Source organism: Athene noctua, chromosome 2 (assembly GCF_965140245.1).
Source record: "Athene noctua chromosome 2, bAthNoc1.hap1.1, whole genome shotgun sequence".
Classification (NCBI taxonomy): Eukaryota; Metazoa; Chordata; class Aves; order Strigiformes; family Strigidae; genus Athene; species Athene noctua.
In genome coordinates, this window is record NC_134038.1 from 81,673,417 (window position 1) to 81,695,383 (window position 21,967).

At 39.1% G+C, this 21,967-nt stretch overlaps 1 protein-coding gene across 1 annotated transcript in view; it reads left to right on the top strand.

Annotated features, from left to right (window-relative positions):
- The window catches only part of TRIO (trio Rho guanine nucleotide exchange factor), a 253,663-nt gene that overhangs the window by 110,297 nt on the left and 121,399 nt on the right, over nt 1-21,967 (top strand). The window contains exons 10-13 of the mRNA XM_074899531.1: nt 1,785-1,907; nt 7,945-8,136; nt 18,386-18,555; nt 19,495-19,669. Coding sequence (XP_074755632.1) covers nt 1,785-1,907; nt 7,945-8,136; nt 18,386-18,555; nt 19,495-19,669 — 660 coding nt within the window. The remainder of the gene's footprint in view (nt 1-1,784; nt 1,908-7,944; nt 8,137-18,385; nt 18,556-19,494; nt 19,670-21,967) is intronic.

The window sequence follows — 21,967 nt, forward strand, 5'->3', positions numbered from 1 at the left end:
AATAAAGGCTTGTGTTCATACTGGTTTCACTTAGAGACAACAAGTGTTTCTCTAGTTGACTGGCTTATGTCATGATCTGTCTACTGGATTTCTATGACAATTTCTTCTCTTGAGAACTGAGCATTATTGGGAGAAGAAATCATTCTCCCTGGGCTGCTTTCTGCTTTTCATCCCATGCTTTCTGGGACAGATTTTGCTGTTGATTTCATTTGTTAGCTTATAACTAACTGTTAGTAGTCTCCAGAGTCCAGTTTAATTCTCTCATCCAAACATGTCTCTTTTTAGCTCTTTTTATAATGAGAAAAGCAGGGTAATCTCCTGAAACTAGTCAAAAGCATTTGTAACATAAACTTTACAGGTAACTGAGGCCATGCTTGGCTCCTCACGCTGCTTTCTCGGATCAATACTTCCCCTTGAAAGAAGCAAATTAAAGCTTACATTGACCTAAAACACGATAATATTCTTTTGGTAATACTGACTAGGAAAAACAAACATTGCATAAGTTGAAGTATGGAGATTTAGTGAAGTGTTGGTGATTTGAAATGGTTGTATTATGTGGCATTATGGAATTGTTTGTTGGTTTGAAGATGTCCAGTAGGAGAGGGTTTGCAAACCAAAAAAATTTCTGACGGTCAAGATAAATGAGAAAATCATGACAGATGGTTTCATTTTTCTACTAAAGTAAGCATGGATGTTTTTATATGGGAACAGTGTGAATGTAGCCATCCGTGATGTTCCAGGAATAGTTCTCAAGTCTGTTTAGAAGCGCCCCCCCCCCAACCGCAACCGCTACATGAATACTGTATAAAAATGGTTAGCTGACTTAAGAAAATTGTTTATATGCAGTTGTCTTAATTCTGAACAGCATTCTTGAACCTCTGAATATCTTCTAAAGAATGAAATACCATATGCATGCTAGCTAATGAATAAATGAAGATAGGGCTAAGATGTATTAGTTTGGAGAGAGACCAGATGTTTTTGTTCGTTCACTCATCAGAAACTTGGTATGTGTGCAGTAATCCTTTGTGCTAACTGGCAACAACTAATTACATGTGCAGTTTTTACTATTTATAAAGCTGTCAGCCCAGTCATTGTGGTAGAAACTTTAATGTCCTTAAAAATGTCTTTTGTTCCTCACTTTTTTAGCTGCAAAATTTACAATACACAATTATTAATTGATGTTTTGAGGAGATGATTCTTCAGAATTGGGGCAAAATCCTTCGTATTTCCTGAATGCAGGCATTGTCATTCATCTTATAATGATTTAAACTAACTTTCATTATGTAGTTAAAAATTCTAGTACTGAATCTTCTTAATGATATGTAGTAGGAGAAGTTATTTTAGCTGAGAAGTCAAATTTCACTGTGTTACTCACCAGCATTGTTGGGGAATGTGCAAACCCCATTAGTGCTACATTACAGAAAAATGTCAGCTGAAGGCGTAAACAGATTACAGAGAGACCCTCAGAAGGGGTCTAGCCACTTGGATCAGATTACTGTCAAATTGATGAATGTGTAGAAATGAGGTTGTCCTTGGTAGGCTTCAAAATAAACATATAATCTTAAATCGTACAATTTAGCTAGTTTGAGCTAGTTATTGCCTTGAGGAAAGTTAGTGAGATGTAATTAATGCCCTTCAATGGCAATACTGTGTATAAATCCAACAGTACAGTTCTTTATAAGCAGTCCCTTTACAGCTTCTTAGTTTCTTGAATATTTGTCTTTTTGTTGCAACATTCAGTATATCCACTCAGAGTTTTTGTATGTATCTCTTCTGTACCACAGGTGTTGGATTGGATTGAAAACCATGGAGAGGCTTTTCTTAGCAAACATACTGGAGTGGGAAAATCCCTGCATCGGGCTAGAGCTTTGCAGAAACGCCATGAAGACTTTGAAGAGGTTGCACAGGTAAAAACAATCACATGAAGGACTGTACACTTGTCATGGAAATATACGAAAAATTCCTGCTCTGACACTGAAGGGCTGGGCAGAGGGAACTTCACTACAATAAAATTCAGTTCCAGGAGTGGACTACTTTGATTCTTTTGCAAGCTTTTATTTAATTTCTCCTTTGCACTCCAGCTTCAATAAGAAAAAGACAAACTTCCACAGTCCTACAGAGAGTGGGAGCCTTGAAGCCCAGCAGAGCTGCTGCTTCTATTATTATTTATTATTATTTTCAAAAGTAGGATTTCAAGTGTTCAGTCACAGAAGAATGAAAGCACTCCTTTTAAAGTAACTTAATTCCATGGGATTCTAGGATTTAAACTTTTGTGCAGCCTGTAAAAGAGGATGGAGATGAATTGAAAGCCGTGCTTCCTGACTTTAAGCTTGGGGAGCTTCCTAGTCCCCACAGCAGTCTGATGAGGGAGGAAGGGAGGGACTCCTAAGAAACCAAACTGACCAACCTGGCTTTGTTTTTTTTCTTTAAATACAGTTGAGTTTGTATATGCCCTCCTGTTCTGAATCACTGGTAGCAGTGCCTTAAGTGAAACTGATGATAGAACTTCAAAACACACTTTTCTGTGAAAAAGAGTCAAGCCAAGAGAAATTAAAATATTAAAGAATACAGGGAGCATAGTAAGAGGAAGTTGGTTTGGGTGGTAGCCTTGAAAAAGGGGGCATGAGGTGAATATAAAAACCATGAAAAGCTTAAGGCTAGAATCTTCCCCATAAGTAACATGCGTTGTCTGTTCAGTCTTAATGATTGGTGAGGGTAAAGATCTCTAAGACTCATCAAGAAAAACCTCATTAAGGTAGGGTTGATACAGTGGTCCCTCAGTTGAAATAGAAGATGCATTATTAGAAAATTCTGAAGTGACGTGCAAGAGCTCAGCAGTGACACCTACTATGACAGATGCATCAGAAGTGTGTTTACAGATTGCCTGTTTAATGGGTGATTAAGCTTTTAATAATGTTATTGTAAATACAGTCTTAGAGCACTCCAGTGACTGAGGACTTCAAATAGCATCAGAAAGCTTTATCAATATTGATTTTTTCTAAAATTTTCTAAAATAATAAGCAGTTAGTTTTGTATATACACATACTGGGTTTTCCATATGCATTCCTAATACTTCATTTTTAGTAAAATCTCTAATATTTTCCATATGGAAATACTTATTTTTCTGTCAGACAAGCAAGAATCTACTTCTGTAAGACACTTAAAAAACCTGAATGATCTCATACTTAATACTGTGTTATTTGAGCAGAGAAGACAAAAGTATTTGAGTAATCAAAGGGGATGAAATTTGTAGAACTGTTGGTGGGATGTAAATTGTTAAAAAAGCATCTTGTTAATTTGCGTTATACTTTAAAGTAGAAACTTGTAAAGCAAGGATGAAGCAAAACTTCATAAAACCGAATGTTACGAGAGTTTAAAATGATCTCTTTAGGGGATGGGTCGAATTTCTATTTTTGGAGATACTGAAAACTTAGACTGGTCAGAGAACTTAAATATACTACAGGGGACTATCTTCCACTGACAGAAGGATGGACAAAATGATCTAATAAGTATTTTTTTTCATCTCTAACTCTTGAATGTGTAGTGACTGCCAAGAGAGGCACACCCTCTTCAGTTATTCCTCTTGCTTTCTCTAAAACTAGATATTAGCAGGCCCCAAAAGGCATTCCTATTGTTTGTGTTATAAGGAAGATTATGTTCATGTATAAGACAGCAATCTGCAGTCCTTATTAAAGTATGAATAACTTATGGCTGATTTATTCTCTACCTACATTTCTGGTTGGTCCAGGTCTTTGTTGTGTTTTGTTTTGTTGTTGGTTGTTGTTGGGTTTTGTTGTGCTTTGTTTTCTTGCCTTTTTTTTTTTTTTTTAATAGGGCGCTGGGCATAATGAGAGGTTTTCAGTCAGCTGTAGTCAGAAGTTGAGAGGAGGCAGTGTCCAGTGAACTGTCAGTGGCATGGCAATGTTTTATCAAAAGCAGGGAGCCAACAGTAATGTTGAAATGTTTCTGATCAAAGGCTAACTCCTGATTTTGAGGGGAGCAAAAATTATTGTTTCTTTTTTCTTCCTTTCTGCTTTCTCCCTCTTGGTTTTTTTTTATGTGAGGTGCCAATTCTTCAACAACATTCAAAGAGATGTTAAAATAAACTGTGTTGAATCGAAAAGATGTTCCAGAGTCAGTGGGCTGTGGGCTCACAAATTATTTCAAAATTTGTTTGAAATGAAAGCTTGTTTCTCTTTATTTGGCACTATTTGTTACCTTTACAGAAACGCTTAGTCAAAACTCAGCCAACTAATAATTCTCCTTAAATTCTAATGTATTGATATTCATGCTACGCACACACACTTGCACTTGCATCCGCTGTTGTAAAATTGCGTTGCTCTTTTCATGTGAAGCCTGTCCAGTTCACTTTCTACTTACCCATGGGACCATTTAGTCAAAGTGTCAAGACTCCAAATTTTGACATAACAGATTTACTTATGGGCATAGATTCTCATCGTAGAACCACTGGATGCAGAACAACAGTATGGTTGCACTTCCCCATACATTTTTGTATGAAATTCTAAGTCAGCTTCTTTTGTTTCAACTATGATCGATGTCTGCCTTTTGACAGTAGTGTGTGCTCAAAAAACATGAAAGGTGTATGGCAAGAGTTAGTGGGATCTTCTTCCGCAGATAAGTTCTTTTCTCCATGTGCAGACTGCATCTGAGTAGAGAACTCAAGTCTTCTTGGTGCAACCAATGCACAAGAAAGATTCTTCCAAACTACATTTGAATGCACCTATCATTTCCCTACTACCACCAGTTCCCATCTCCTTTAATGTTATAAAAAAGAAGTTATGTGTTAGAACTGGTTCTTAACTTTACCCATGAAGGCTGTAATACATCAAACTAAAGGTCTTAGAGTATCTTTTGGCCATAACCAGATGCATAAAGAAAAGGAACTGTATGCTTAAAAAGTTACCTTTACCTTCTCAGTTGTCAGGGCCTATTTGAGTCTGGAATTGAAGGATGCATCAGAATCAGTGTTTAATAGTCACTGATGGACTTTTTTTCCCTTAATTAGGCTAGCTACTTTGTGAACCCATTTATGCTCTTGGAATGTATGCCAGATCCTGTGGCAATGAGTTATGCAATTTATTTGCACCTTAGATGAAAAGTACTTCAACTTTTTCATTTAAGTGTGTTGTCTGATGCTTAAATGTGTTATCATCCACTGTATTTAATGAGTAATCTATCCTAATTTTCTCTGCCTTTAATGATTTGTATACATCTGTTAATCTTCCTCCATCCATGTGTGTGTGTGTCTCTTACCCCCCCATGGTGAAATAAACTTGTTTGTATGAAATACAGTCCATACCTCCACTCAATTCTGTTGCTGTATTTATTGTCAGTGGTACTCATTTCTGCATTAGTCTCTTAAATTTAACCTTTGATTTTTCTATATGTCACTTCATATGCTTTCTAAAAATATACTGGGTTTTATGATGAATATGTAGAGAAGGTTTCTCAACAGGAAGAATAGGAAAGTGATGGGATTTGTTGTTGGGGAAGCTGGTAAACTCTCCATTATGGAAGTCTTTAAGCATTTTGGAGAAGAATGCCTATTAAGGAATTGAACATAGTTGATCGCACCTTAATTCACAGAGGAATGGACTAGAGGACTTCTTAAAGCTCTTACCAGGCTGATTCTTTTCCCTTGGGATTTGGGGTGGATGTGCTAGTGGAGATATCCTGAGGAACTGTTAATCTGTTTCAAAACAGCTGAATTTGTCACTGTGAAGGCTCCTTTTGTCAGTTTATAATACTGGCATAAGCAGCTTCAAGGGAGAACTCCTGCTCTTCTGCCTAACTTTCTGTTTTCTAACAGGTGGCTGCCCCTTGGGACCAACATTTTCAAAATATTCACATTACTACTTTTTTCCTCCAAGCATTGTTTAGAAGTAAGCAGAGAGTTGGGAAAGGCAGTAGTTAGTACAGTATGCCTATTTACTGCGATTTCTATTCCAAAGAGCTATTATTATCTATAAATATTTATATTCCAGCTCAGAAATTTTAGTGATAAGGCATGTATCTGCTCTTAAGGCTGGAGAATTGCAACTCCTTTTGAAGCAGCATCTAGGTTGTGATCATTTCGGACTGCTCACCATCCAGTTTACAGAAAGAGAAGTCTGATGTGCCTGGGCCTGTGTTACGTGGAAGACACTCCTGGAATTCATAAACAATGCTTCACATGTGAGATAAAGTTTTTATTAAAATGAGAAGCGACTGTTTCAGCCATCTGCAGCTGGGTGTGGCTCTCCGGGTTGATGAAGTAGTTGATGTTTGAGGAGTGCCTTAAGGCTCTTCAGCCTTGCCCCTTGAACACATGTGAGCTGTGACTGTGAAAGTCAAAACACCAAAGCATAGATCAGATGTGTGTTCTGGGCCAGCGTGGCCTGAGCCAGTGATCTGGAGCACTGAGTAGTTCGCTCCCCACTGAAAAGAGCAGGCTTATGTTAGTCTCTGCAGGCTTTCCAAGGAAACTGAAGAGGAGTTGTCTACCTCTCTGTGCCATTAAAAAAGCTGAAGGTTAAGGAAAGGCTAAGACACACATAGTCAAAATCAAGGAGCAGCATGGATTGAATTCCTTATATAAATAGATCATAATAGGTGAAGGGGGAACTCCCCCCAAATATATGAAAGCTGCACTGAGTCATGTAATCTGTCCTGGGCTTGCCAGGTAATTTGCTTGAGACCCTGGAGGAGAGCTCTTATTTCCTGTCCCTAAATTGAGTTTTAGGGCCAAGCTTGGGTTTAACTTTTGTGGATATTATAATGTTAATTAGAGGTGTAATACTATATTTACAGCAAAGAAAAACACATTTGCATAGGTTTAATTTATCTTGGCAAGCAGTGCTTTTACCTGATATAATTGAGGTTGGGAGAAGATGGAAGGGCAGAAGGGAAAAAAGTGTAGTTTCTGTTGCCAGTGCAAACCTATCAGGGGACTTGATGTGGTGACATAAGCAAAGATTCTTTAGTGTAGACTTGGCTTCAGTCTGTTTTCTCCAGAGGTTAACATCCGTCTATGCTTTCTTGACAAGTCTGTTTTGCAAACCGTTCTAAGGCATGAAAACCCATGGTCAGGCTCAAAAAGAGCACCCAAATTATAGCAAATGTTTGGAATCAGTTCTGTTTTGAATTAATGATAAAGATACAGATGCAGACTGCAAGTTCTAAGCTTTGAGTCGTTAAACATTTCTGTTTTCTGGACCATAACACTGAGTACATCAGCTATCAGACCTCCTATTCAGTCTTATGCTTTGACCAAAGTGTCTCATAGGACTGCTGGTCTGCATTTGTTAATCCTGTCATGTGGGACAGTATTCCACTCTGACACTCAGTCACAGGCGAGTTCTAAATTTTCCTCTGTTGCTGCTGTTTCACAAATGATGATCCACTTGACGTGTGCCTTTTGGATACCTCACTTCTGTAAGGATGGAGAAAAATTTTCTCCTTCTGTGCCAGGAAGGTGGAAAGTGAACCTTCCTGATGGATGTGTGGATTTGATGTTAAGCATCGCTACCAGCAGCTGGGATTCCTCACCTCCAATAATACATATTTGAAAAGTCTTCTGGTCATGATTTTTCCAGTATTGGAATAGTCCAGTTTGCAAGTAATTAGATATTTAGGCTGCCCTTTATTCTAGCTGTGAACATAAAATACTAATTCCAAGGAAGAATACATAGGCATAAGGAAACATATGAATAGACATAAATAAGGAGCTAAGGAATGACTTGATTCACAGTTAAATGAAAAAGTATCCAGAAATATAATAACCTTTAGTAAGATTATATCCTACTACCTTTAAAAAGAGAGGAAAGCAAAATACATTCCAAAGGCCTTTTGTCCTTTCCTTTTCATTAGTGGAATGGCTTTGAAATATACTTTCTTTTCATTTCTTTTCATTTAATCCTGTGAAACTAACATATTTCTCAACAGAACACATATACCAACGCAGATAAGCTCCTAGAAGCTGCTGAACAGCTTGCTCAGACTGGGGAGTGTGACCCGGAGGAAATCTATCAAGCTGCCCATCAGCTTGAAGACCGGATACAGGATTTTGTTAGGCGTGTGGAGCAGCGCAAGATCCTGCTGGACATGTCTGTGTCTTTTCACACTCACGTTAAAGAGGTAAAACTGCTGCCAAGTCATGGTCATAACTTTAAGCCTTAAAACCAATATTGTTCAATGTTACTTTCAGTGTTAGAACTTTGCCATAGGAAGTCATGAAACCCCTATTTTACAATGACGTTTGGTTTGTAATTCATTGTGGACTGGGGGCTGGGGTAGGGTGGTTGTTTTGGTATTGGATTATTTTATTTTTTTAAATTTGTTTTTTACTTTCACATGCAGCTTCTACCTCCTTTGTTGTGCAAGTACCCATGCTTGTTAAGTCACCGGTAAGGGGGGAGGGCCGGATCAGGGAACCGATAAAACTAAAAGACAGAACTGCGGGAGGAGATACTGTGTGGCTTTTGGTGTTTTGGTGGGGGTTTTTTTCATGCAACCAGCTCCCCAGTGCAGTTAACAGAGTTGTCAGACACATGGTTAGACTGGCACAGTTCAGGAGGCTGAAACGCATGGCAGCAACACAAGGATGTTTAAAGCAACCCTGCTGCCCAGAGAGGCTTTGTTTTCTTTCTCTGCTTTCCACGTTGCATTTTGATCTTGTATATTTATGGCTCTAAACAACCTAAAGAGCTTATCTGACAATGACAATTGTTTGCCTCATGTCTGCAATTTTTAGACTCAATCAAAGGTTGAACTGATACACCAGGAAAAAGAAAATTCAGCCAAACAGAATTTTCAGCCAGATCAGTTTTCTGCTCCGATTCAGAACACAGATTATACAAATTTATAAGCTCATGGGAGAGGTTAGAATAGTCTAGAGCAAGAATAAGGACTTCAGTAAGGGGGTTTAGTTAAAGATAGTGGCAAATTTTGACAACTGTAGATGACTTGTTTGCTGTTTAGAGCTCATGTTTAAACCTTCTCGCTGCTCAAACTATGTGAAAATATAAAAGGCTTCTGGATGACAGTATGTGAGACTATGTCTTCCTTCCCTTCACTGTGTACATTGAGAAATGGTATGTTCAGTGGGGAAGAATAGTATTCAAAGTGGCTTCTTCAGCAAAACCTTGTAGAGGATAAGGGTGAGAGTTTTTTGTATGTGAAACATATGCTTTGCACTTGAAAGAAGCACACAAGGCAGTTGGTCTTTGAAGGAGGTCAAGAGTGAATTACTTTTTCGCTCTAGACATGAGTACATAGCTCCCCCATCAGTTTTCTGTTAGATGCTTCCTTGATGTTCTCTCAGTACTCTCCTTGTTTAAACAAAACATAAGTGCTGTATTGAAGCTATTCTTCGGGGGCAGCTTATTTTGTTTCACTTTTCTCAAGCAGATAGTGCTGTTCCATTACCTGTTGGGAAGCACAGGAGCAGTCAGTTGCTGAAACATGTTAACTATTTCTAGAGATTTCTTCATTACCTGTTTTTCTTAGCATCAAGAAGAGCAGCTGGAATGGTATTTAAATGGATAAAGTTGGTTGTAGTGATGAAAGATGGAGACTGTAAAAGGATTTGCAAGGAAAGGGCTTTAAAAAAATTTTAAAAAAAATTAAAAAAAAAAAAAAAAGGAAAAAAAAAAAAAAAAAAAAGCCAGACTGACCAGTGAGTCACTGTTGAGTAATTCTGGGAGGCTCATCCAGATGTGCTGGAATGTTGCCACTGCTCCCCTACATAATGTTTTATTGAAAAAAAATATATTCTGTATCTTGATTTATTTCTTTGGAAAATGGATATTATTTTGACCCTGTAAGTGCACACAGCTGTTACTAGGACAGCCTCTTTGTAGCCTGGACTTCAGGGGAAAGATCCTGTGGCTGATGTACACATGTTGATTTTATGTTTTTGTCATGTGGCTGACCTTTACACCTAATAAAGCAAGGAAAATTAAAAAAGAGTATTTATTTATGTAAGCAAGACTATCTCTTTATTTGCATTCTACATTAAAATACAGATGAGGCAGTGAGGCAGGTGGTTCATATTTAGTAGACTAGTCCTTTGGTTAAGGTGCAAAGAAATGGCAAGCTCAAAGCTGTCTTGTGCTTTCTGTATTCTGATCTGTTTTCAAGAGCATGTTGTTTGTTATCAAACATGCATGTGGAGTGCTGAGAAGGCATCACAAAGCAGATGGGAGATAAAAAATGCCCTAAACCTGAAAGTCATCCATGCTTTGTTGGCAGGAGAATTGCATTTCTCCTGCAGGATGTGGGAAGTTGCTGAATAAATTAGTGCATACCTGTAAGCATATAACCTTTCTGCTGTATGATAGTGTGAAGAAATTAATGTGCATGCTTAGCTAGCGAAGAGGAGTTCAAGTAGTAGGATAATATGCTGGTTGTTGAAGTGGAAAGAGATGCTTCAGTTGTTAAACAAAATGCCAACCAAACAACAAAAAAACCTAAACAGATCAAAATACCACCAATACATTTTGCCCTTCAGGTATTCAGGGTGAATTTTGTTTCTTGTATCTTTTTTTTGTGTTTTCCTGGCCTAAAAAATAGGCATGAAGAATAAAAAACCCTGTTTGTGTGTCAGTTTAGAGGGAGCCACAGAGCGAAGGAAAGCTGGTAATCTGAGTTGTTGGCTGTTTTGAAGCTTTAAAATGTCTCTGATACCCATCCAGCCCCTTGATTTTTTGAAGTAGGATGTTTTGTTGTGTTTCATTCTTTTCCCCAGAAATACTGCATGTTGAATGAATGCTTTTCATCTGGGTGAGACCATTCCAGTACTACTTCTCCCCTGTAGCTTTACATAACCTTTAGATTTGACAAAGAATTTGCCTGCAACTTTTCCCAACTTCCCTTGGAAGCACCAGCCCTGCAGTGTCTGAGCAGAAATGTTACTATGTTCGCTCTTAGTAAGTCAGCAGTTTCTGCTTTCAGAAGCTATGTGCTTGCAGCAATAGAGTGGCTTGACATGTCCTGGAAGTAACAGACTTTTCCTATACCTGTGCACAAAGCAGCTGTGTACTATGTGTGCAGAGGCCTGTTACCATGCATGTTGGAAATGCTGGCTGTCTCTAACAGTTCCAAAAGTTCTGTAGCCAGGTGTTTACAAGCTGGTAGAGGTCCCTGTGGCTTACAAACATCAGAAAACAACATATCAGTTCTCAGAGTCCTCACAGACTAACCTCAGTAGACCACATTTCTTATTGGAGGAAAAATGGATGTATTCAGGGAAGCCAGAAATACCATGTTATGTAATGATCTTGCCATTACTTCTTTTGCTTAATGGTGATTCAAGAAAATTAGTTGCTTGCTATATATAAATTGTGACTCCATGCTCTTATGTTATTACTAGCTTTACATTTTTAAGGTTGTGAATGTTGATTTTTTCAGCTTCCATGCAAACAGTGAGGAATTTCAATCTATAAGCCAAATTTTTCACTAAATGATGTACTGAAGTTAAGCCATGCACTGGCGAGCTTTAAAAGTGTTTGGAACCATAATTATCCCTATTAGAATCTTTACATTGAAAGTACTGTGTCCTGGCAGGTTCCCAGCCTGAGCCACTGAATGACACTGAACATCTGAAACTGTTGACCATTGCAAGACAGTGAAGCCCTGTTTTGCCAATTATCAGGCCTAGTATAAAGGACACAGCCAGCATAAAGAGGAACCAATAACCAAATTGTATTTGATACAAAAGGGTCAGTACATGGGTGAGCACTGGGGGTACAAACAAGTCAGTCGGATTATACATAATTGACATCAATCCACTGAACCCAACAACAACACTGCACAACCAACAATGGGTGGAATAAATGGTGAAATGCAGTTTCCCATAGAAGGGATGGGAGACAACTGAGTCAACAAACCAAACACATCAGACCAAGGAAGCCACACACTGAATCTCTACACAGCCCACGTTTACAAAAGCCAGACCTGACTGGAGCCCAGTCCCAGGGAGGCAGGAGGTCCTTCCCCAACAGGAAACTCTGCACAGGGCATCCACCTCACAGACAGACACTGCCCCTGCCTGCAAGGGGTCCCAGCTTTTATCCCTAAGTGGGACACCTGACCTTTGGTTACTTAATGCCGACACCTGGGGCTCATTTACCTCATGGCTCTCCCTGCCAGGCCGGCCGCACCCTGGAGGGAAGCCTAAAGGCAAACTCACCCCCCCTTTGTGAAGGGCTGTGGGAATCACCCATATGTCTACCTTACTTGGGGCTTGGGGTTGAAATCCTAGCATTTCAAGCCCTCATGGCTTTTGTGCCTTTTGACATTTAGGAGGGTCAGGATGAGAAAAAAATTGCATGGATAAAAGATACATTTCCTAAATAAATGGTTATCATAAAGGTTGTGTACATAAGAGCAAGAGTCATGATAGTCTTTGCTGTGAAATCTGTCACCAAGTAGAGATGAACAGGATTTTGGTATGAATTCATATTCTTCCATACACGTATGGACACACATGCATACACACTCTCTCCAAAATGGCTCTCTCAGCATCTATGACTGGGATGACTGAAATCCTGGCCAAGCCAGGTGTTTGTAGTAGTGCCAAAGTAGAGTAACAGTTATTTTCCTAACTGGAGTCAAGTGTGGGAATACAGATCAGGCTGACTGTATGTGGAAGCGAATGATCTCTTAAGAGCCTATTGTCCTTTTGCATGTAGCCTTTTCTGTGTATTCTGACAAGTTGATTGTAAACAAGCTCAGAGAGCTTTTTATGTATACACAGTATGCTTAATGGTGTTACTAGAAGATGCCCTTTTTCTTCTTTTCATCTTACTCAAACTCAACTTTAAACCAGAATAGACTGAGGTTGAAACAAAGAAAAGGGAAGTGGAATTGGCTAAGATTTTAGATACAAAACCTCACTGTTCCTGAACGAAAGTAATGAAACAGTAGTCTGTGCAAGCTGTTGAAGGAAGGTGGCATTGTTTTGAGGATGCTAGTGCATGGGAAGGTTGAGGAGGCCTTCCTCTGGCCATAAAGCTGCTGATTCATTTACATCTAGCTATGAGATGTGTGTATTTGATTAAAAAAAGCTTGTTGACAATGGTCTTGCTTTGTCTCACAACTCATTACCAGAAACATGCCTTCTTTTGCATTATCTGGTATGGAAGGGTGTCCATTTGTGCAGCCTTTCATTTGTTTTGTCCCAGGGTAGACCCCAGGGGACAGACCTGCTCTTCTGGTTACCTGTCACTCCTGAGTATTTGAGTCTTCTGTGCTGGATGTCTACAGGTTAAGTTTGGATGTCATAATAAGGCTACATTCTTCTCTGCGTGCCCTTTCCAGCACTCAGAACAGCTTTTGGATGCCCCCATCTAAGTGTGAAGTCCCTTGGACATATGTGCATCTCAAATATGTTTATTGTGTCATAGGACAGTAATGCTCAAGGTGACAAGTCTGGCAAGGTATATGAAGTGCAGTCTCTAGTCAGTACTTTGATATGCCAGTCATCTTGAATCTGGGAGTTGAGGAGGACAGTTTTTAAATCTGAAATAAGAAAGTGTGTGGTGGTTTACTGCTATGGTAGGACTGGAATTGAGTTACCCAGCACAGATTTTCTCTCTTGAGTTTTTCAACACTGCTAGCTACTTTGCTTGAAAAAAATGGATCAGATTTAAACCCAGGCAGTATTGAAAATAGCACAAGGTGCTTGAGAGAAGTGAGGCAGAAATAGGCCTTTAAACTATGCAAAGTTATGGTATGGACATTTTTTACTTGTTCCGTTAAGAAATGGGACAAATGCTAACAGCATGGTAGTAGATGATGTAATTTTAGGAAGATGTGAGAAACTTGGTTTTGTTTCGAGGATGAATTTATTCTGAATAGGAAATTGATTCCATTATAATGGTAGAATAGATGGAGATATTTGAACCTTTTAAAGATAATTATATCTAATTTTCAAAAAATATGCATACATTTGTTATCTTAAATGTCACTGAAAGACCCTGGAAGACAAACTCCGGGAGTTTAACATCTTACAGTTTTTGTTTATAGAAAAGATGCAGTTTTTGTCCACTGAGTGTCCTGAAAGCCAAAGCTTACAGGCAGACACACACGCACCTCCCCCTTTCTAAGCCCGCATATACTTGTTAGGGAATACTATTGCAACATTTGGCCCTGTATAAATAATAGCTCCTTCAACAACTGTGTGTGTGGTAATACACATACTGCAACACTCTGCTGGGGGATAGGGGCAGAAAGAGGAATTGGAAGTTTTTGCATGCAGAAACTGTGTCTTAGTCTGCTGAAATGATTGGCTGCATATCCAAAAGCCGTTATTGTAAAAACAAAAAAGAAATTGTGAGTGTGATGGATATATTACCTTAATAAAATAACTCTATGCAATTGGGAGGTATTTACTCAAAAATAGTTGTTCTCTGATTATATTCAGCAAAACACAGTAAGGTCATCTTTAGCTGCAGACTTTCAGGAGATTGCAGGGATGGGACTTAAATGGATGGAGGCCCATGATGGAAACACTGAAACTTCCAGGATGTTGCAGACAATTAAAATAATACCATCTCAGTGACTAATGGCATGCTCCCAAGAACTTAGGAAAGAGGTAGCACAGGATGCAGGCTCATTCAAGCAGATGTTTCTTAGTCTGTGCTATATTTAGATGAAGAAAAAAAAAAAGTCTGCTGAGTGAAACATTTGCCTGTCAAGGATTAAGAATTTGATTTCCTTCTCCAATTTCAATTCTGATAAGATGTGAAGAGCAGATGAAAAGAGCAAAAGAGCCTCCTTCTGTGACTGGATTGAGTTATTTATATGGTTTTCTCACTGTACGTTAGAACTGCCTTGCCACTGGGTAATGTTCTTCTAGAGATCACAGGACTCAGTGGTTTGTTTAGGGATCTTCATGCTGCTGCTTTTACAGAGAATAGAAGAAACCATGCCTGGAAGTTACGCAAAAGTTTACACCGAAAGAAAGCTAGTAGTATTTTAATGACAAGTTTGTTTCTGGTTTTTTGGTTTTTTTGTTTTTCCCCTCTGGATTTTTGTTGCCAACCTCTCTCTTATGAAATAATATGTTACCTCAGGAAATCATTGCACTATAAAGATCTGTAGTTCTGCACTGCTGAATGTGTATGGGTAAGCTCCAGTCTCTGTTCACCCCCTGCTGTAAACTGTTTGCTTTCTTTTGGCTTTGCTGTGCAACCTTGTACTGTCTTCATCTTTAGTTTTGTATCCAAAACCAAGGTGATTTACGTAATTTCCAGTATATCCAGTGCTCATTCTGGTTTTAAAGCTGTATACAAGCCAGCTGCCTATTGCCACCATTATGAATTAAGCTCCTCTCACTAAATGGCATGAATTTCTATCCAGCTTTAATAACCTGACAGTTTTGTTCATCTGTGATGGCTTTATTCTGACATTTGTGTATAAACATCAAGATTATTTTGAGGGGAAGCTGTTTGTCAGAAACTGAATTGGTGGAAAAGTGTAAAAAGCTTATTTAGTAATGTATTAGAGTCACTTTTGCTATGGAAGTGTCATAGAGCTGTTTAGTCACTTCAGAAATGGCTTAAATTGTTCCACTTCCAACAGCATATGAATCACAGCTAAGCAAGTAATGCATACTAATTACTCTCCTTCTCTTTCAGCACATTCATAAAATGTTTTTCCTTCTCAAGCAGTGGGCAATTCAGCTAATGAACTAGGCAAACACAATGTATTTTTGAGCCCTTTGGTACCTTGGGTGCAAGATACCATGCTTACACAGTCATGTCGTGCTGACCAGGCACTAAGCCAGTCGGCGTAACACTTTGTTGTGCTACTGCCCCTGTCTTTCTGCTCTGGGCAGCTGGTGTTGCTTTGAACTAGCCATGCAGAGGGAAAGATCTGCTTGTTCTGTGTTGTCTTCGTCTCTAGCATCCAGGGTGAGCTTCAAGGGAAGCATTCACATGCACAGTACATCACCAGCCCAGCGCTTTTAAGTTTCATTGCTCCTGCCAGATCCTCTCCACCCACTTCTATAAGTGGCTGAGGCATATGTGAAGAACAAGAATTGTAGAGGTCAGGTGTCCCTTGTACAGGTCTGACACAACCCATCTTCAAAGGACATATTGGAAAAAATTTAAGCAGTTCTTAGACCTGTCTTGAGCAGCAGTACAGGTGCTTGTAAGAAAGCCAAGGGGCAAATTTGATATAGTCCAAGAGACTCAAAATGGTTTTAAACCCAGTTTGTCGGTGACAAACATCTCTGAACGTTGGGCCTTTGATAGACCGTATAGTATGCATGGAGTGTAGAGGTCTTCCAGCCAGCACCAAACACATTAGATCTGCAGGCAACAATAAAGTGTTGCTCTTGAATGTATCTGCACAGTTGCAAGCTGCGCTGCTTGTGTGTACACACCAGCTCACTTGAAAGCTCTCTAACGTGGTACCCTATTATTACGATCCAGACATAAACTGCATAAGCTAAGAGAGGAATAAAGACGTGTCCTCTGGGCATTGCAACCTGAGTAAAGTTTTCAGCAGGCTTCTTGCTCTTAAGGTTCATTTGTCTGGAAGTGAAATTTGCATTCCTAAGTATGCATTTGGCAAAAAAATAAATACATTTGGATGCTGCATTGGGTTATGCTGGAATGAATGCTGACGAGTGCTTTTGACCCACTTGGTAAGTTCTATTCATTTGTGCTCCTTTTAATAAGAAAGACTGCTGTGGCTTGAAATTGTGTTTACGGCTATGGAGTTGCATTCAGGTCTCTGACAGGCATTGTCTTTGAAGCATATGAGTAGTCAGAATAACAGTGTGTATGAATAGACAGTTCTGGTTGGGGGCAGGGGGGGTCACATGTGGGTAGTAGGTTTGTAGAAAAGAGTCTGGTTTTGTGTCACTAATTCTTCCCAATTGTGAAAATGTAGCATATAGCTTGGTTAACTCAAAACCTGTATCAGGAGGCATGTAAGGCTCTAAGATACAAAAACCAGCACTGGGTCCTAAAACAAAGCTTCAAAGAATCCAGTTAATCAAGATCTAGAATCCTTCATTGAATTTTCTATTTTAATGTAACCACTGGTAATTAGGAAACCTTTATGATCAGAATATTATACAAACAGTAGCATGAAATGGGTATTTCTGTAGAAAATGATAAGCAATGAAATAAAGAAAACATTTATTTCTCTGTCTTTTGAAATTAAGCCAGTTTTGATTGCTTAATGTCTGTATTTTAACTTCACTAACCTTTTAATTAGGTTCAAAGATAACAAAGCCTATTTGTATCTCTAAAAATGCAGAGAGATTAAAATGTAGTCAAAAGACCTTAATACCTTCGATCAGATCAGAGTTATTCTTTCAAGATAAAAACCAAACTCTAATCCTTGTTCTTGGAATAGCAGCATTTGGGATGTGATACTAAAACAGAGAGGAGGGACCTGGTTTGAATGCTTCCTGGGAGAGTAGCTGTTTCACTGTGCTGTTAGTGTTGCAGGAGACAAACGTTCTCCCTCTCTTCAAGCAGTGTTCTTACCATTTGCACAATAGATGGCTAATAGTTTGCTGATGAGTAATATTTACACACAGCTTAAGATGCCACAGGTTGCCTCATAAAATTGTGGAAAAGAGCATGGTAGGGTTCAAGTGACCAGTAGCAATACCTAGCTAGCATATACCTAGGGATTTTTGCATAAGCTGTGATGCATGGGCAGTTCTGAACATGGATATGTGCACATATTCTGTAGGGGGGGAAGATGTTGCATTAACTGATGAATTTCATAATATTCATAACATGAATGTTTTTTTTGTAATAGTGTGAAATTGAAATAAAGACGGTAACCACCATAGTTGTAGAGATCATGATGGAAAAATAACTTCTCACATCCGATTTGTCTCTGTGTTTTGTTTTCGGAAATGCCTTTTTCTTTTTCCTTTTTTTGAAGGCCACTAAAAGTGTTACGTTGTCTGTGCATGTGTCAGCCTGGCAGTGTAAATTTGATGGTGGCTACAATACATCTCCCTTCCTTCCTTCCTTCCTTCCTCCCTTCTCTGAGGGAGTGTTACCATAGCATTTCCCTCCCAGGGACTCTCGCGCAGAGCTGCAGATGGGATTCTCGCTATGAACTCTGTGCTGTTCAATCGGATACGCTCAGTACTGTAGAAGGAAAATGGGAAAGAAAGGGTGACTTAGCAACACAGATAAAGCTTTCCTGGTATTTCCAAGAAGCAAAAACCTTATTTGAAACAAAGGCTTGTTTTCATTAAATTGAGGATAGGATTTTTCTATGAAGAGAAACAAATCTTGTTTCTCCCTCCTACCTCAGTCTGTTTTCTCTTGTCCGGTGAGATTGATTTGGACTAGTGACTGCCTGATCCTGGGTCTTACATGTCTTTTTTCTCCTCCTTTAGCTGTGGACATGGCTTGAAGAGCTACAGAAAGAGCTGCTTGATGATGTCTATGCTGAGTCTGTGGAGGCTGTTCAAGACCTGATAAAACGTTTTGGTCAACAACAACAGACCACTCTGCAGGTTACAGTCAATGTCATAAAAGAAGGTGAAGATCTTATACAGCAATTAAGGTAAAACAAATTTTTCTTTAAGTCTTTTATGGTGTATGTCTGATATTCTGTGAGGCTCTTTGTGTTGTGAGGGTATGGATCATGACTACAAGATATGACCTATAAATAAAATTTGTAAATATTAGGACTACAGTGATGTTTCACACTGGACTACAGTGATGTTTCACACTGTACTGATGGACTCTAACACTCTGTTTACAGGAAGCTTAGCTTAGAAATACTACCTCCACAAGAAGGAGATTTTGTTTACATAAGCTACCTTTTTGATAGGAGCAATTGTATGTTTTTGTAGTCTGACATGCAGGGCTCCACGGCATTTTGAGTTCAGAGCAGCAGCCTTTTTATAAAGAGACATTTGAAATGGTTTTGCAGACTACTAAGTAACTTTATTGTAGAAAGATGATCAGTTTGCAGTCCATTTCATCCAGTAACAATCTAAATAAATTTGAGCCCCAGCTGCACTGATACATGTCTGCTTTGCTGCAGGAGCTGTTATTATCATATCTGGATTTGCAGGTTTTATACTAAAGTAAAAGATTAAGTAATTTTTTTATTATCTAATTTTGATTTTTTTCATTGCCAAGAATGTTCAGTGAGGTAAATAATTATCATATGCCATGTCCTTTTCACAATAAAAGGGTTTGTCTCTGGTTTTAAATTTTATTCTTCCTGTAAACAGAATATCCTTAAATGTTGAATTAGTAAAAAAAATGGAAGTAATCTAATTTCCTAATGCTTTTCCAAGTACTAAAACATAATTTGGACTTTTATTAACTAAGATGTACAGACTTAGCTTTCGTGTAATATGGCTGCACTGACCTGATCTGAAACAGTCTTATGTTTTTGTAGTCATGTATAGCATCCAAATTGTATGAGGCTTTTTTCAATAATACTTTTTTTTTTTTTTCTCCCTCTTCATCCTCTCTCTGCTTTGAATAGGGATTCTGCCATTTCTAGTAACAAGACCCCCCATAACAGCTCCATCAACCACATAGAGACAGTCCTGCAGCAGCTGGATGAGGCCCAATCTCAGATGGAGGAGCTTTTTCAAGAACGCAAGATCAAGCTTGAGCTGTTTCTGCAGCTCCGCATATTTGAAAGAGATGCAATAGATGTGAGTGTCGGCCTTTAGAGTTGCACTGCACTTCTCTCATGTAGGAACATGTATGCTGAGATTGTTGTTGTGTGGGTGCATTGGCATGTGGCGCAAATGACTGATAAATTTAGTTCTTACCTGAACTTTTTGGCTTCAAGGCTTGTATGTGAAAGTGACAGGAGAGACAGAGCTGAGCTTTTTGATATTAACTCAAGCTCCGGTTGGCTCCAAGTGCAGCTTTAAGCAAGTGTCTTGTAAAATCATAATGGACCAGTTGCATTCCCTGGTAAGTTTGTTTGAATATCAAGCTACCGTGATATAACTGGTATGCTTACAGTTAATCTGAGTAAGACTTGCAGGGTGGTTTAGTACAAACCCTCTAAACTCTTCCTTTGCAGTAACACCCCTCCTCTCGTTCTTTTCCAAATCAGCAGTCTTTTTTCAGTTGGCAACTACAAATGGTGTTTGGAACTCTGTTTTAATCTTTGGGGATGTTTTATGGGCTGTCTGTCTGTCTTTTTTTAAAAAAAGTTTCTTTTCCACCTCTGAAAATAATGCAAAAGTAGTTGTAGCGCCACACCACTGCAAAACTTCAAGAAGTTTTGACACTGTCCAAATTTTGGAGGAGGTTTACAGCTTATCAGTTGGAAAGTTTCTGTTTGTGTGCAGGGACATGTATACAAACAGACATGGAACACTACATGGAGCTTAGGTTAATAGAATTGCATTCATTATAAAGCTTCAGCTAAGTTCATATGACTTCTGTAAAATTGCTAGTGCTGTCCACAGTGACTGAAACTGGTTTGGTGGCTCAGACAGTTCAGCGTTTTCCATTGGTAAATGATCCTGCCTGAGTATATAATGGCTTATCTCAGAACTCTGGAAACCAGAACTAACAGTAATAATTTTATGCCCTTTGCCTGTATCTAGTAAAAGCTGCAACTGTTGGTGGGGTATGAATGGTGTAAGGGCAGGGAGGCAGTTGGTAAATGTAATAGCTTCTCAGGTGGTTGTTTGTTTTGTTTTTTTCTTAAAATCAGAATTAGATATCATTGCTGAAGTCTGATTTAGTTAAGCAAACCTAGTTAGGTACAGTGCAGGAATAGGCAGTCACAGTTCCTTGATCCATGCACATAGAGGAAGTGAGAGTTTGCGTTCCACAGCAATAATGACTGTGGTGTAAAAAGAAGACTAAGAAGGTTCTTTGTTTTGCAATTCACACCAGTCTACAGGGAATTTGCTGCTTTGATTGTGAGAGACTAGCTGTCTTGTGTGTGCAAGGGAAAAGTTTTGGCAGAATTGTAATAATTAATTTGATGCCTGGTATATGTGGAGGAAGATAAAAGATGTCCCCTTCTATAGGATTGTCAGCAATTTTACTATCTCTGTAGAAGTGATCTGCAGTGCTCAGTGTCTGTGTGATGTTCTCAAAACACTTTTATTAAGGAAGTGGAAGCTGTGGGTGGCAAGACATACCAAGAAGATTAATAGGATCAGGTTGAAGGTTTGAGTGAAGTTCATGATTAAGGTGATTACTCTCTGCTGTAGGTTACATAAACCAGGATTCTGCAATAGCAGAAGGCTGTTGCAGGACCCTTTCTAGTCCTACAGCACAGGACGGCATCTGTATAGATGGTAGTACTTCTGTGCATGTTGTTTGGCAATGTCTATAGGATTTTGCCCTGGAAAGCTGCAAACCCTAACTTGACAGGTCTTGTTTTTTATAAAGCTGACATTTGACATGCTTTACATTTTGGCATATACACCAAAACTCTTTCAGTAAGGTAGTTGGTACTTTGCTTTATGTTGTATTTTGTTTATATGGCTTGGAAACAAAAATTGTGCTTGTTTAAGATTGCCAAGGAGCCCTCCAGGGAACAGAATGATCCTGGCTGCAGAGTGCCTTCAGCAAAATGTTGATTTCTTTGCTGTCTCTGTACCGTGCCCTCTCTCTGCTTCCTCAGCAAAGCACACTTCTCTTTTCCCTCTCCCTGAAGGCAGACATCTGTTGGGAAATTTCCAGGAAGAAAATGCAAGGACTAACTCCAGGTCAGTTGTTTGAAAGCAGAAGCTCAGCTGAAGTAACATGATAGTGAGGAGGAGCCAGATGCCAGCTAGGAACTTTCAGACCTTGTTTTGACCTCGTCCTTTGTTGAGGATTTTGTGTGACTCGTCCAGTCAATTAAGACTTGGCCGTAGGAGCAGTTCATTCAGGGCAGCATCCTGTGAGGACAGTTTTTCTGGAAGGCGAGTAATGTTGCTAGCTTGTCTTACTGCTTGCAAAATAACACAAGCTAAAATGGGACAAAGGGTTCC